Source organism: Podarcis liolepis (assembly GCF_965112155.1).
Source record: "Podarcis liolepis genome assembly, chromosome: 4".
Taxonomy (NCBI): domain Eukaryota; kingdom Metazoa; phylum Chordata; class Lepidosauria; order Squamata; family Lacertidae; genus Podarcis; species Podarcis liolepis.
Genome location: NC_139558.1, coordinates 11,766,244 through 11,782,554, shown reverse-complemented (window position 1 = coordinate 11,782,554; position 16,311 = coordinate 11,766,244). Strand labels below are relative to the sequence as shown.

At 42.8% G+C, this 16,311-nt stretch overlaps 1 protein-coding gene across 25 annotated transcripts in view; it reads left to right on the top strand.

Moving 5' to 3' along the window:
• Window positions 1–15,107, top strand: part of MBNL2 (muscleblind like splicing regulator 2) — an 82,479-nt gene extending 67,372 nt beyond the window's left edge. For all 25 annotated transcript variants that reach the window (XM_083501300.1, XM_083501298.1, XM_083501297.1 and 22 more), the window contains one exon: window positions 10,087–15,107. In XM_083501300.1, the coding sequence (XP_083357426.1) occupies window positions 10,087–10,211 (125 nt within the window). In that variant the 3' untranslated portion in view covers window positions 10,212–15,107. The remainder of the gene's footprint in view (window positions 1–10,086) is intronic.
• Window positions 15,108–16,311: the final 1,204 nt, after the last annotated feature.

Below are 16,311 nucleotides of genomic sequence, written 5' to 3'. Positions count from 1 at the left end.
TCAGGTACAGGTCATGTTTTAAGTTATAGGAAAATTTGTGTAACTATCCTAATAAGGGAGTGCTAGCATGGCTGATTTTTAATTCCACTAATTTGGGATGGAATGTCTCACTCCAGAGTTTGCTTTGGATCCTTTTTTTAGTTTGCAAATGTAAAAATAAATTCAGCAAGCAGTAGTGGAGAGTTAAGGGTTAAGATGATAACTTAGAGCATGGAAATGCCTTCTGAAGAACACAGTGATGGCTTTGATGAGCAAACTGTCCAGAATGCAACACATACACGTAATAATTGTTCAGTTCAATTTTTTATGTAACTTGTAGGGGGAAAATAACATTGTTTCCAGTAAGTGCAATCTTGTGAGTTTCTGTAAGATATCTAGATTCTAGAATGTACTTTATCATCATATTTACCTGCTATGCCACTCACGTGCAAAGGGTTGCTTTAAAAAGCCATTTCATTAAAAGAAAGCTCTGTTTCCTGCAAATACCAGTGTTTAGCATCCTCTTCACAGCACTTTCAGCCACTAAACGTAATTTCCATTTCAGTTTTCTGCAACTTGTAGACTGCGACCTATTCAGCATTTAATATATGAACTCTGAAAAGGCATCTTCATAGTCTCTTAAGAAAAAAAGTAAAAAAATAAATAAATTCCAAAACTCAAGAGAGACTTAATAGATCACAATTATATATAGAATTGTAGAGTTAGAAGGGATCCTGAGGGTAATCTAGTGCCACCCTCTGCAAAGCAGGATGCGCGCATCTAAACATCACTGAGTCTATGGAGAGCAGCCCATGGTATCTTTCAATCTGTCTCAACACTGCCACACATCAGCAGCCAATGTGGTAATATGTGTGGCAGAATTGTTGTCTGTATATGCTCACAGTGTATGCCACTCGGGCAAGTATGTGAATTGCTGTACATTAAAACTAAAGACTATAAATCCTCCATAAAACACCTTGTTACCCAAAGGCTGTCCCCTCAACAGTCCATAACAGTAAAACACACACACACACTTACAATAAATGTCTAGAAAATCAGTAAATACAGTGGTGCCCCGCAAGACGAATGCCTCGCAAGACGGAAAACTCGCTAGACAAAATAGTTTTCCGTTTTGGAGGTGCTTCGCAAAACGAATCTCCTATGGGCTTGCTTCGCAAGATGACAATGTCTTGCGAGTTCCTGCTGGTTTTTCCCCCCCTTCCCCCCTCCCTTTTTCTAAGCCGCTTATCAGCCGATCCGATCAGCAGATAAGACACTAAAAGCAGCTAAAAGCCGCTAATAGTGCTAATCCGCTAATCCGTCAATGGGCTTGCTTTGCAAGACGAAAAAAAAAACGCTAGACGAAGAGAATCACAGAACGGATTCTTTTCGTCTTGCGAGGCACCACTGTAGTGAGTTGTAAATCTCAGGACTAATCAAAAACCTTTCACAAGTGGCCAAAATTTGTTCTTATTTCTGTTATTTGTTGATGCAAGATCATGCAATGATTGGTACCTCTCAATAAATACCATGCACTTTCATCAGGACCATCAATCCCCAATCAGCAGTTGGGGGGATAATACTGCTGACCTACTTTACAGGGTTGTGATAAGGATTATAGTGTGGTAATGCAGGTGAAGACTCTGAACTCTTTGGTTGCTATGCCAAATGTTAAATATTAGGGAAACAGCAATAACTCCGCAATGTAGCACATGTTTAGCAGAAGGTCCCAAGTTCAGTCCCTGGCATCTCCAGCTTCTCCTGGAAGACTCTCGCCCAAAACCCTCGAGTGGAGAGCTGCTGCCAATGACCCTACTGACCCAATGGACCAATAGCCTTGATGCAATGTAAGGCTAGTAGTCAGTGCCATGAATTATCTGAAGCAGAAGGTAGAAGAGCTAGCCACACACACAATCGTGCTATTTGTATCCTATGCAGTCTTCAAGTCAGTGTCCTGAAATCTGAGCATGTCAGCTGCTCAGTCCCACTTGGCAATTCCACCTGTAGCAACAATGAGCTGAGCAGCTTCTTGCCAACCGCTGTACCTTGCGCTACTCCTTTCCTTCCATTCACACCACTTCTGCGCAGGTGATATTTGTTCATTTATTGCACTACGCCAGAAGGAAGCCAAAAGTTGATGGCTCCAAAATGTAGGGTGGGAAGGAATTACTCTGGTTGGACATGGGGACGGATGGGTATATCAGGAAGTCAAAATAATTCTATCCTCAAACCATTAACTTTTTGGAATACAGTATCCTCTCAATTCAACAGAAAGCTGTTTTAGTACCTTTAATAAAAACCATATTTTACATTCCAGAAAACGTTTGAGGAGCAATTTGTTGCTTTCAAAATCTGGACGTTTTCTCCTGGTTAATGTTGGAAATGAAACTAATGGTGGAAATGAAACTAATTTATGGAGGGATTTCTGAGCTGTACCAGGACTGTCATCACAAGACTTCTTAAAAACACCTACATTGGTGGCAAGAGAAATATCAGCAGATGAACCTGCCTTTTTCAGGCCACTGACTCATTTAGCTCAGGTCTGTCCGTTGTGACCACCAGCAGCTCTCCTTTGCCAACACAGCATCCTCCATGGGCAAAGACTCTGCTAAGGATGGAACCTGGGACCTTTGGCATGTAAAACTGCCAGTATACAGATATATTTTGTACTTGGAAGACTCTGTTCAGCTGGGGAATGTTCAGAAAGGGGCAAGCAATGGGGTCAGTGGGCTGGAGCAGCTCCCCTGTAAGGAAAGCTTATAGCATTTGGGGCTTTTCAGTTTAGGCAGTACTTCTTCATACAACGCATAGCTGGAACTATGGGATTTGTTCTAACAAGAGGCAGTGAGGGACACCAACTGGACAGATTCATAGAAGATAAGGCTATCAATGGCTTCTAGTCATTATGACTACGCCCTACCTTCAGTATTGGCACTGAACATCAGTTGCTTGGGATAAGGAATGAGAGTACTGTTATGAGTTATGGCTCCTCCCGAAAATGTTCTCTATTCCCACTCCTTTTGTACTAATTATGAAAGGGAGAAGGAAATTTGGTTGCCGGGCTTGAGAACTGCAGTAAATGCATAAATACATATTTATTACTTTTTAATGCAATGTATTTTGCCCTGCTATTCTGCCAAAAATGTTCCCAGAGCAGCTTACAGATCAATAATAAAAGGAGGACAGTCTGTGCCTTAATCTAAGAGGCATGGCACCAATGGAAGAAGAAACTGAGGGGAAAAGGGGACCCAAGCAGACTCAGGAACCTCCTCTTAAAGTCTCAGAGTTCTTATAAGACCTTTTTGGGATGGAAACAGTTGGACGAGAGGTGGAATCTAAAGTGGATTGGGAGAGCCAGAGCAATGGACCTCCTGCTCTTCCTCTACTCTGCAACCTAGCAAAATAAAAAATAAAAAACAGTGCCAGCTTCCTTATCATGAGATCGACATTTGCAAACACAAATTGAAGTTGGCTATGCGGTATGATAATGGGGAGATGTCACTTCTATTTTCTATCAGTTCAATCAAAAATAATAGCCAGATGAATAAGTCAGCATATGCTTCCAAACCAGAATTTGCTACCATTTCAAACTATACCTTTTCTTAAGTTGATTTAAGTTATACCATCTTGTTCCTCCAGTCGATTTAAATTAGTAGAGCAGCTGCCTTGTTCATTGTATTCAGCTGATTGAGGCGGCCACTGCGCCAGTCACGGCCAGCCACCATATTTCAGTTGTGTGTGTTTTTAATCATGGAAACCCACACAATGAGCAGGAGGAACAGACACATTTGTTACAGATCAGGATCTCTAGTGGTGGATCTTTGCAAGATTTGCAGTAGATCAATAAAGTGTTCTGATTGTTTAACAATAGCAACAGAAGTGCCCTTTATTTCTTTCCTTAAGTACACTGCTAAAATGAATAAAATGTTGGGGAAACCAGGAGTTAACTATGACTATGAGCTCAGTTCCAGTCCTGAAAACAAATTTCTTGGCTAAACACATGCTCAGGGGAACTCTTTGCCTCAAGAGAACGTGTATGGGTTGTATTCAACGAAGTCCAGCTGAGAGTAAACCCACTGCAATTAATAAACCTATGCTAGCCATGCCCACTAAATTCAGCTGTGAGCAGGACTAGCATTGATTGCCACCCTATGTATTTCACATGCGCATGGACAAGTCGCTGTGTTGCACCAAATTCTGACTGGTGGGACTTGGGGTTCTAGTAAAATAGAAGCAGAGTCTGAGTGATCCGACCAACTTGTTTTGATGCTTGCCTGCGTTTGCAAGCTGTGAGGCCAAACCCAGTGCTAAGCTGGACGAAACCCCTTGCTATAACTTTGGGTTTCCCCCTTCCTTTTAGCTGCAGTTCCAATGCAAACCCCTTCCCGAGCAGGATTTAAACCCTTTCAAATTTGGCTTGTTAAGGATCTGACCTGTGCAGCCAAAAGGGTTTTGCATGCTTGTACAGTGGTATAGCATTCAGGTACTTCTCCCAGAGGCAAAAATTCTCTGGCACTGAAAAGTACCGTATTTTTCTCTCTATAACACGCAGATTTTTTTTCTCCTAAAAAGGAAGGGGAAATGTCTGTGCGTGTTATTGAGTGAATGTGTGGTCCCTGGAGCCGACTAGGGCGAGCGCAGGAACAAAAATCAGGCAAAAATCAAATCGCGTGTCGGAGAAGGGAAACCTGAAAAGAGGAAGTTGCTTCTTTCCTGCATTCTGCCTCAGGGTCTTACTGCCCACCCGCTTGTGTTTCGTTGCTGTGTTTGCTCAAACGGAACAAAGAGCAGGCAAATCCCCTCCCCTCCAGGCAAGCAGAGGGGAAAGCAGAGCGTCCTTCCTTCTAATTCCTCTCCCTGCTCCTCGCAGGCAGCCAGAAAACATGCAGGTGGGAGAGAGGGAGAGAGAGAGGGAGAGAGAGGGCTGGCTTGGGTGGAGGGGGAACTTTTGCCTGCCTTTCCTCCCTCCCGTTAAATCCCTCTCCTGCATTCTTAGCCAGGTGCTTCTCTGCACACCCCTCTCATGCTCCTTGTCCCTTCTGTGTTTTTCCTTCCCTCCCCACTTAAAATGTAGTTACAAAGCATGGATCCACATGGATCCTTAGGATCTCTGTATTGGGTCACCCCAAATTCACCATCAGATCACATAGCATGTCCATGGCTACAGCCTGCACCAAAAAAATCACGCACCCACTGTTGCCTGGGGCTGCAATGGTGCAAAAATGTGGTTACAAAGCATGAATCCACAGGGATTCTCAGGATTTTTGCATTGGGTCACCCCAAATTCACCATCAGATCACATGTCTGTGGCCACAGCATGAAGCACAAAAATGATACAACCACCGTTTCATTCAGAATCCCCCCCCCCCGCCCTTGTTTTCCTCCTCTAAAAACGATGTGCGTGTTAAGGTGAGGTGCGTGTTATAGAGCGAAAAATACAGTAGTTTGTGACGCTGTTTGTTTGAAATTTCAAGATCTCTTGCAAAAGAAGCCTTAAGGTAATGCACTTTGATCCTTGGGCAGGTAACCTCAGGTAAAGGTGAAGTGTTGATTGTGAAAGAGGTGCCTAGATTGTCATTCCCTAAGGATGTGCCAGTTTTTCATTGATAATATTTTTAAAATATGTAAACATATGTATTTGGAGAGTCCCGTTCATTCAGCTAGACCAAGAATTATAGAATATGGCTTGCAGTCCCAAAAAAGATCTCACTGGGCCAGATATAGCTTTGTAAAGGGCATCTCTGTCCTGGAATGACCCCGAATGCACCATTTTTATTTTTTATTTTGGCCCTTTGATTTAAATGAGATAAGCAGGTCATCATGTTTCTTGCATTCGGTTGTGAACATTAGCTTGTGCTGCAGTATACAGAAGAGTACAGCGTCACCTCACCCTTGCTCTACCACGGCCAAATCCCAAAGGTATTTGTTCTAAATAAAGGTATGGGGCATAACATAACAGCAGTGGAAGGATGCAATCCCATGGCAGGATCTGCTGGGGTGAGCAGCTTAGGATGCAGTGGATCTCTGGCTTGGCTGGTTGACGCCCCACACAGTCAGAGCTAAGTCCCCAACCCCAGCTCAGCCGGTGTAATATGGTCATCCTGGCTCTTTTAGGGCTGAGCCGAGGCTGCTACAAATTCCCCAAAATGGGTGTTCCAGGGGCATGGCGGCGGCACTTAGGCCAGATCCTATGCCTGTTCCTCTTGGCCACAGGACTGGGCAACTCAGCAGAGAACATTATTTTTAAGGCCTGTTTTCCCTCTTCCAGCAGCAGCCCCACTGCTGAATGGGGTTTGGATCTGGCTTCATACCAGCTTCCTGTGATTAAATTGCCCCCCTAGTTGCAGCAGAGGAAAGGAAGAGTTGTGGGGAGTTGCCCTGCTCCATTCCCAGCTAGTCATTAGAGCAACTTTTAACCATGAACTTTAACCTAAGTTCATTTATTCCTCTCCCCAATCCATTTCCCTTTTGCATCATGTCTGCTTAGATTGTAAGGCTGCTGACAGGGACTGTCCATTTTTAGTGATTTGTGAGCTGCTCTGGGAGCCTTTTTCTTGGTCTTAAAAACAGAATTAAAAATAAATAATATTTGAATAAATAAATGATAGAAGCAGCTACAGCAAGGAGGAAGCTATGGCAGGGAACATCTGTGGATTAGTGTAAGGCCTCAGATTCTTGTACTCTCACTCTAATATTATTAGAATAGTGTTGTGATTGAAAAATATGTTTCCCATAAATAAATGAAACTCTGTAGAGCTATCTGCAGGAAGCTGGATAAAATAACTTGAAATTATTATTTGCTTATTTTATGAATCGTCCATCCTGTGGTTTAAGCTTGGTCTCTCACTAGTCTTTTATATTCTCATATCTGGCTCCAGCAACTATTTATTGATAAAGGTGTTGATTCTTTATGTGGCTGAAATAAGCCTCCTAATGGCTAATGTATTTTAGCTTTTTGTATTACTTTTTAGTAATGTATTATAGCATTTTAGTTTTAGACTGTAGGGCAGAGGTAATATTTCACTGTAGTTAATAGTTCATGTATATCATACAGAATATATCCATTTGCCCTGAGAACATGAAATACACCCACCATTCTGATGAAGACTGCCACCTTTTATCAGAAATATGTTCTGAAAGTTATGTAGAAAAATGTAGCAGCTGCATATTTTGGAACTGTAGGCTCCATGCTGGTGTAGTGTCTCGTGGTGCTCAGGTGATGATATAGGACTCAAACCTTATACAGTCGTACCTTGGTTTTTGAACAGCCTAGTTCTCGAACGTTTTGGCTCTTGAACGATCGAACCCTGGAAGCGAGTGTTCCAGTTTTTGAACGTTCTTTTGGAAGCCGAACGTCCAACGGGGCTTCCGATTGGCTGCAGGAGCTTCCTGCAGCCAATCAGAAGCCGCACTTTGGTTTTTGGACGTTTTGGAAGTCGAATGGACATCCGGAATGGATTCCGTTCGACTTCCAAGGTATGACTGTACATTGAACTTTAAAAATCAACCAGGAACATCCTAAAGTGTCCCCAATTAGATCTTCATAGTGGCTGCATTTCCCATAGCAGTTTTCTTCAACATTGGGTCCCCAGATGCTGTTGAATCAGGGAGAAGTAATTTGGCAGTTGTCACTTTTTCTGAATTCTAATTGTGGCATTCTGACTGACAAACTGGTTTAATATTAACTATAACTTCAAACCATAGTTAACCGACGCTGGCTTGTTCAAACAAACCATAGTTAATGCTTACTATAATTGTGGGTCCAAACTACATGGCAAGCTGTGGTTAATCAAAAGCGGAATCTTTTGAATATCTGGCCATGCCGGGAAATCAGTGCACAAACCTGAAGCTTGCTGCAACTTGTTCATCTCATGCTAAATTGTGGTGTGCACATGCATATAAATTTTACACCTTCTACTTTAACTGGAAAACTGTGTACAGGCAGCTCCCCACTTGCACGCGACTGTGCACACATCTGGTGCCGGGACGTGGGGAGCACCCTGGAGAATCCTCTTGGTTCACATGAAAACCCTCCCCAGAGAGAAGACGTCCTCTTTGGTCCCCTGGGAGGCTCTCCTCATAAGTTGGAGGGACAGTGGGGCTTTGTTGAGATGCTCATCTGATGTGCGGGGAAGCGGCTGCTGCGCTACCCCACATGTCAGCTGCTAGGCAGGGAGGCTGAGCAGCCTCAACAAAGCCCCGCTCCCCCTCCGGCTTGCAAGAAGGCCCTCCCCGGAGCTCAAAGAGGATATCCTCTTCAGGTTCCAGGTAGTGTCTCCTTGCAAGCCGCTAGGACTCTTCAGGGTGTTCCCCACTTAATGTGCATTTCACAGACACGTGCGGAGGCCCAGAATGTAACTTCTGCATAAGAGGGAGCCTGTGCTAGAATTTGGGAGTTGAGGCCTCAAAGATCTACCAAGAGAAATTTACTTTCAAGCAGCTCACCTGGTGGGTCAGAGCTGCGGCAAGAGCCTCCTGGCAGCAGCATCTTTGCTTCTTTCCAAGAAGGGCAGCTGCATGGTTGCGGCTGCGTGGGTGCCCTGGCAGAGCCAATGCAGCGTTCCTGCTGAGATGCCCGTTCAGCGGTTGCTGAATGGCATCAACACTGTTGCCTGAAGGCTATTGCTGCAGCTCCACCCCACCAGGCAAGCAGCACCTGCTTCAAGCAGTTGAGTTTAATAATAAATCAGCCTTGTAAATAAGTCCACAAAAATTACTAGCCCATTTCATTAGTCTTACGGTGCTTAAATTAATAATTTGCGACCCTGAAAGAAAAAAGCCGCCAATTCTTCCTTGCCCAGTTACCTGGAGGCGTTTTCCCTTTTATTCAGTCTGAGAGTGTCTGTTTGCAAGGTTGAAGTACATTTCCCAATTGGAGACTACTTTTCAGTATTTGTGGATTTCTGGTTTCTTACTACTACTAAGCAGGTTAGGGTGGAATCTGCACACACATTTTTTAAAAATGGGGTCTTTTTTAGCTTTTAAAAAAAATACAGTGGAACCTCGGTTTTTGAGCATCTCAGAAGCCGAACATTTCAGAACCTGAACGCCGTAAACCCAGAAGTGAATGCTTCCATTTTTGAACACGCCTCGTAAGTCGAACGGCTTCCGAGGTGCGTTTCTCAACTTTCTCCATTCACTTTGATGATCGCCCAGTGCGCCTCGGTTGTCGAACGTTTTCAAAGCCGAACGGTCTTCCGGAACGGATTACGTTGGACAACCGAGGTTCCACTGTACATTGAATTTTCCATAAGGCTCACCATCACCATCTAGTGTCACATTGTATATTGCACTTAAAACACTCTTACAATGTTTTATTTGCAGCTGTATAGCTGCGTCCTAGGTGACATATTGGGCAAATATTCATGGATACATCTCCCTTTCCAGGTTAGTCTCTGGTTCTAAAGGCAAGCTTGAAGTACATTCCCTAATTGGAGACTACTTTTCCCCGGCATAGGGGAAGGTGCCTGTGGAAGAAATAATGATGTGGCACAGGAGAAACCCAGCTGAGCATGGTGCTGGGGTGGCGCCATTCAGAGATGGCAGCCAGAGTATTCCCAGCTCTCAGCAACATCTGTCAAGACAGAGGGCAAAGGCACAGGGCACAGCTGGGGGCACAGTGGTGAGTTTCCGAATACAGTGCTACCTCGGAAGTCGAACGGAATCCGTTCTGGAAGTCTGTTCGACTTCCAAAATGTTCGGAAACAAAAGCGCGGCTTCCAATTCGCTTCAGGAAGCTCCTGTTGCCAACGGAAAGTTGTGTTCGATGTTCAGGTTCCAAAGAAGGTTCACAAACCGGAACACTCATTTTTGCAGCGTTCAGGAGCCAAAATGTTTGACTCGCAAGGCGTTTGGGATCCGAGGTACGACTGTATTGCATGTCCAGGAAATTATTGGGAACACACACCATTGTAACGAATGAGCACCGTTATTCTTAAAAGGCTCGCATACTATGCAAGTTTAGTCCATAAGAACATTAGGCGCATCACCTGTGTGCTTCATTCTGAGGAAACATAAAAGCAAAAGGGGGGGGGGGAATAGTCGCTTCATCAGAATTGAATAGCACACCCAACCATGTTGTTGCTGTTTTTTCTTTTCTTCTAACAGATAATCCTGAAATAGTCAACAGGAATGGGATGGAATGTCAAGAGGCCTCGATGAGGACAGCAAAGCATTGTTACTGTACATACTACCCTGTCTCTTCAATAGAATTGCCACAAACTGCATGCTGAGTAAAGAGTTTGTTCGTCTGGACAAATCACAAAAACACTAAAGAGCTAGTGCTGCTATATCATAAAATGAATATTAAATATGGTATGCTTAGTATATTCCAAACTAATCTAGTTAACTATCTGATGCCAGCTGTGATGGTTCAAGACTTAAAAAAAGGGTAACATTTTACTTTTAAAGGTTTTATACAGCACCGTTTACTTCTTAGAAATATCGTCTTACCGCCATGATTATAGCTAATGTAAGTAGTCCTATTCATATATTATTGTAGGGTTCACAACTTTATGAATCTTTCAATGTTAGCAATAAATGATTTACATTGGCCACTAAGCCCAAGGTCCAGAGAACCACCTAACTAGCTCCACGTGGGCGAGGGCCCCGGCCACTTCGCAGGGCAAACTGCTTCGGAATTTGTGGAGAGTTCCCAAAGCTGTAGGTGAGACGGCAAAGGGGGTTCTCCTGCTCAGAGGAAGCGGGGGGGGGATCAAAGCACGTGCAAGCCCTCGGGTGCCCACCCCAGTCACCCTTTGGATCTTGGCCAATCTTCACCAACTGCAGACTTAACTTTTAACCCTTTGACCACTTTGTACTCTCTTAAAAAGCTCACTTCTCTACTAGGCAGTTGATGCCAAGGCAAAGGAGGTGATGTGAAAGCCGAACCCTGTATCCCTGAACATCACCCGTCAAAAGCTCCAAAGCAAAGCACAAATTGCGGAGATGCACACGAGCTGATTTTGGGCAGGTGCGGAGAAGCTGTACTGGAATCGTGGCATTCTAGAACTAAATTAAACCTTTGCACAGTATGGTTTCCATACCCCAAACAAAGTCTTGACTATGTTATTTTACAAAGAGAGAGGATATTTTTTAAAATAAAGCCTTTGCAAAAGTGCCTAAATTTTGCCACATCAGACTTGAAACTATGTGACACTGATGTCTATAATTGAATTTACACAAAGTGATTAAGCTTTCAGATTTGCAATCAGGTTACCAAAAATAAGAACTTGTTATGAAATAACTTCTTCCCAATTAAAGAAATGAGTCTATAGGTGAAAAGATAGCAAGATATTCTAATTTAACTCAAAACGGAATCATTGAAACTGAGTCATTGAAAAAACTAATAAGTGACTTTAATCTAGATGACTAGGAGAATACTGAACAAAATGTAGAGAGAGCTTCAGTTTAATCCATTGTTACTGTTGCCGTATTTTTAAAATCAGGTTTAAGAAGTTGTAACCGGATTACAGCACAGAGAAAGAAACTAGTTCTTTTAACCTTTTTTTCTTTAAAAGCTTATTTTATGTCACAGAACTATGAAGATATCTTTAATACAGCTATATACATATTATATATACACATACATATATATGGACAAAACAGATTTTAATGTTTACTTTTTTAAAAACTGTGTTGATTTACAAGGTAATTATATACATTTGATTAATGTAGGAGGTTTGTTTTTAAGATTTGTTTCCTATACTGTTGTACCAAATATGTCACATTTCACATTTTATATGTTGCACATATATCAGACAAGTACATAGTTTTTAAATTATTGTTTATAAAACAAAAAAGCAGCTGTTCTATGGAAATATGTATAATTGTTTGAAACATCTGGTTTTTTTCCATGTGAACATTATAAATGATTGCAGTATTTTAACTTAGACTTTTCAGATTGATTCTAAGCTACTTAGCTCTGGCGGCACTGCCTACTCAGAAAGACCAGAAGCACTAATTGATTTTTTTGTTAATGAAATTATTTTTCAGTGTTAATCTTGCTTTTCAAATGTCTAATATCTGTTTATATTCAAACGATAGTTTCGATCACCTAAAAGAAGGGGGGAGGGGACAAAGAACCCAAAATCTGATGGTAAACATAGTGTTTGTAATCTTGCATTAGTTTTAATTTGTGAGGAATATGTATTTCTTTTATCTTTACTTGTAAATTTTCTCAGATGTTTAACCTAGGTTGAGAATATGGCCGTTTACCTACATCTGTAGTTTGGGTTCTTTTTTAAAAAAAAAAGCATTTAAACATTTGATAGTTTATTGGACAATACTAAATGGCAATTTATGTATGTTGTTTAAATATTTAAACTGTAGAAAGAACGTTTTATCGGACATTATGTTTAAACAATTATTTTCTTAGAATCACTGCAATGTTCTGTTCTATTCATTAATGATCAAACGTCATTATCTTTATTTCCTCCTGAACCAAGAGAAAAAGAGAGATCCTATTTTTTAAAAAAGAGAGTTCCACTGTATTGACATATAAGTTTGTTCTGTTTCTACATTTCTAAAAATATTTATGTCAAACCACGATCCACTGGCTCCAAAATAGCTGTGTTGTCTCAATGGGGCTAGGCTGGACTAAGTGGTTTGAGAATCACAGCTTTAAGAGCATGAGTCACAGAGGTTGCACAGGCAGAGAAACCAGCGGCAGCTAGAATGAGGCCCACACAAACCACTCCCCAAATGTCCTCCAGGAGCCCTGACTAAGCTTTCATCTTACCTGCATCGTTTTCCGAGTCTGTTGCATCACCCCATTTTGCTTTGGTCTACACAGCTTCAACAGCCTCTGGCTCTGAAGTAATTTATAATTTTATTATAGTAAGAACATAATCCACTCGCCCCTGGCACGTTCTCACTTGCAACTTTTAAAAATCCTGCTCCCTACTACTGTGCCAGCCAGGGCTGGCCCAACCCTGAGGCGAGGCAAGGCAAGATCCAGCCTCCACGGAATTTGTCGCCAACCTCTGCTGCTACATATGCTTTGGGGGCAGGATCTACCCCTCCTGAGCTGCTCCCGCCTCCAGTGCTACTGTAGAAGTCATCTCATCGAGTTGAAGGCTCTGCTAGTCTCCCATCCCTAAGGATGAAATGGCAGGGGCTGCCTTCTGGGGTGTTTGGGCTCTGAACCAACCCCGTGTGATTCCCAGCATGCCCCTTCCCCGCCCCCCGCCCCCATTCCCAATATAGATATTCACTCCCTCACCCCTTACTCCCAATGTAGAATTGTAGAGTTGGAAGGGATCATGTGGGTCATCTGGTCCAACTCAGAGCAATTGAGGAATCTTTTGCCCAACGTGGGGCTTGAACACACAACCGTGATTAAGAGTCTCATGCTCTCCTGAGCTATTCCTCTCCTTGCTCCCAATGTAGAACTTCACGCACCCCTTCTTCCCTGATGGGCGGGCAGGGCGCCATTTTCTGGCTGGCCTCAGCTGCCAAAACGTCTTGGGCCGGCCCTCATGTCAGCCCTGCACTCCAGAACCGATTCCTCCTTTATCTCTGCTCCAGCCACCCAGCTGGTCTTCATATAGTGTTCATTCCAGCCTCAACCTGATGTTCTAACCCTTAAAGCGATACGCATTTTAATGCTTGCTTTCAGCCATTTGGCATCTAAACACAGGACTTTGTCCCACTGTTTGTTGCTTGCCTCATTTTACTGTTTTGGCTTCCATCTTCAGCCCGCAACACAAGCCTAATCCTGTTTTCCATTTCTACCAGAACGCGTCCCATCAGCAGAACTAGCAACAAGAACTTCTCATTTTCACCCGCAAAGGAAGTTTAACCCTGTCCTTTTCAGCAAGGGCTACCTAGGAGAGCAGAAGTCACGCAAATGCATTCAGAGATGCCTGTCTCTAGGACAGCAAAATCACTGGCCCAGTGTGTACATCACATTAAACCAGGAGTCAGCAAACTTTTTCAGCAGGGGGCCGGTCCACTGTCCCTCAGACCTTGTGGGGGGCCAGACTATATGGGGGGGTGAACGAATTCCTATGCCCCACAAATAACCCAGAGATGCATTTTAAATAAAAGGACACATTCTACTCATGTAAAAACACGCTGATTCCCGTACCGTCTGCGAGCCAGATTTAGAAGGCGATTGGGCCAGATCCAGCCCCGGGCCTTAGTTTGCCTACCCATGCATTAAACCATAGTTTAAAGCAAATTATGGGGTGTTTGCTAGCACATGCTGCTAAGGTTTTCAGTGCTGCTTTTCCACTGCTGCCACCCTGTGGACAAAGTAGGCCAAAATCTGCCTTGTCTCGTCATTCAAACCCAGGTTTGTGGTTCATTTCTCCCCCAACAAACCACTAGTGGTAAGCTAAAAACAGATTTTGGCTGGTTTGGAGAGCAATGACAATGAGCCCAGGTTCAGACAACACAACAAGGCCGACTCATTGTTTGATCCACAACGGGGTAGGAGTGGAAGAGGAGCTCCCACTATCTCACATTAAACCACAGCTTGTTTTAAGCTGAGATTTAATGTGACGTGATACCCAAGCCTGGTTTCCTTCTGCCCATTCTCAACTGCACTTTGTTTAGTCTCAGTGCCTCCTGCTTTTAATCTGTACTCATAGTAAAGAAAGAACTAGCGTTAAAAAAAAAAAGTATACAAGAACATAATTTTTTATTTATTTTAGAGTAGTTTTGTAGAATACATTGAATCTGGAAAGATCTAAACCTATTTTTCTGTATAAATATTATTTGCCAAAACTTCATTTATATTTTGGAAAAGAATGTCTAACGATGGTAAATCGACCTTACATTGGTTTGTTGTTGTTGTTGTTTTTAATACTCCTTTGAAGCAACCATGAAATGGGCCAATATAGTCAGCAAGTACTGAAGCCGAGACATAATTTCAAGTGTCTTGGGACGTCTCTGTATTTTCTATAAGAGCACTTCACCAAAATACCTTAATTTGCCCATACAAAATGATCAATGGTGAGATTTACACTGCATCCTTTGCTAACAGTTAAATAAACCCCTTCTCTTATGCCATGTACTGTAATTATTTAGGAGCCTGATTTAAATACTCATTTATGAGTTGGTTGAAATATTATTTAATTACCCAATGTGCAACCATGGAAATAAAAAGAAGCATTTTAAAATGATTCTGGTACTTCAGTGTTATTTCATTGTTGTGACATACTGAGAAAATGATTGCAACAAAGGAAAGTGGATCAATGAGCCTTGCGTTTAGAAAAGCTATAGGCAATAAATATATGAAGAAATGCTGGAATTTAGGGTGCTTTTAATTTGATATTAGACCATCTTGAGGCCCTCTCTCGCACCTTAAAAACAAACACCTACGGTCATACCTTGGGTTACAGACGCTTCAGGTTGCGCACAGCGTCGAACCCGGAAGTACCAGAATGGGTTACTTCCGGGTTTTGGAACATGCGCGGAAGTGCCAAATCATGACCCGCGTGTGTGCAGATGTGGCACTGTGGCTTGCGAACGTGCCTCCCGCACAGATCACGTTCACAACCCAAGTGTCCACTGTACAAGGTCTCTGCTGCGTTACTAGGCTGCAGATCTACAGCCATTCCTAACAACTTCAGCCTAAAGGTGGTAAACCTGTGTGGTCTTCCAGGAAATATTTCTTTCCTTGCAGTTTTACCCCATTCTTCCTCGGAATGGAAGTGTGGAGCTGCTAACAATACAATATTGCAGGTAAGCAGCACCGCACAGTAAAATGTACAAGGCAACAGTAGCAGAGAGCAAAAATTATAGCATAAAAAAAGGTGCTTGCATCCCAAAGGCCTGGGCAGATAGGAAGGTTTCTACTTTTTATGCTTAAATGTGGACAAAGTGGAGAACCACATGTTTTATGGGAGTTCCATAACAGATGGGGGGGGGAGTGCACCAGTAATATTTCCTCCATTAACAGAAGCAGCGCTATAGTGCTCATGTCCTTCTTGTGTGCTTCCAGTAGGAATCTTAATTGGGCACTGACAGCAGGTTATACTGGACCAGGTGGGCCCCTGATCTTCTATCCTAGCACATGCTTGCCTGTGACCTTCCAGTTCCACACAGCCATCCAAACAATTCCATCCTTTCCTTATGTCATATACTGCTGGAGCTGTCTTGCAGAATACCTTTAAGTATTAAGTATCCCTCATTTCAGATATCTCCTCAAAATTTATTTTCCCATATTCTGCTTGCACAATCCCAGCCCCAGTGCCCTAGTCTAAGGCTGCCACTTATTGAATAGTAAGCCCCATTTAACTCTGTGGGGATAACTTTTGATACGATGGTGTAAGTTTAAGTATAAGCAATGGAAAGTACTGCACACTTCCCTGTCTCGTGTGTGTG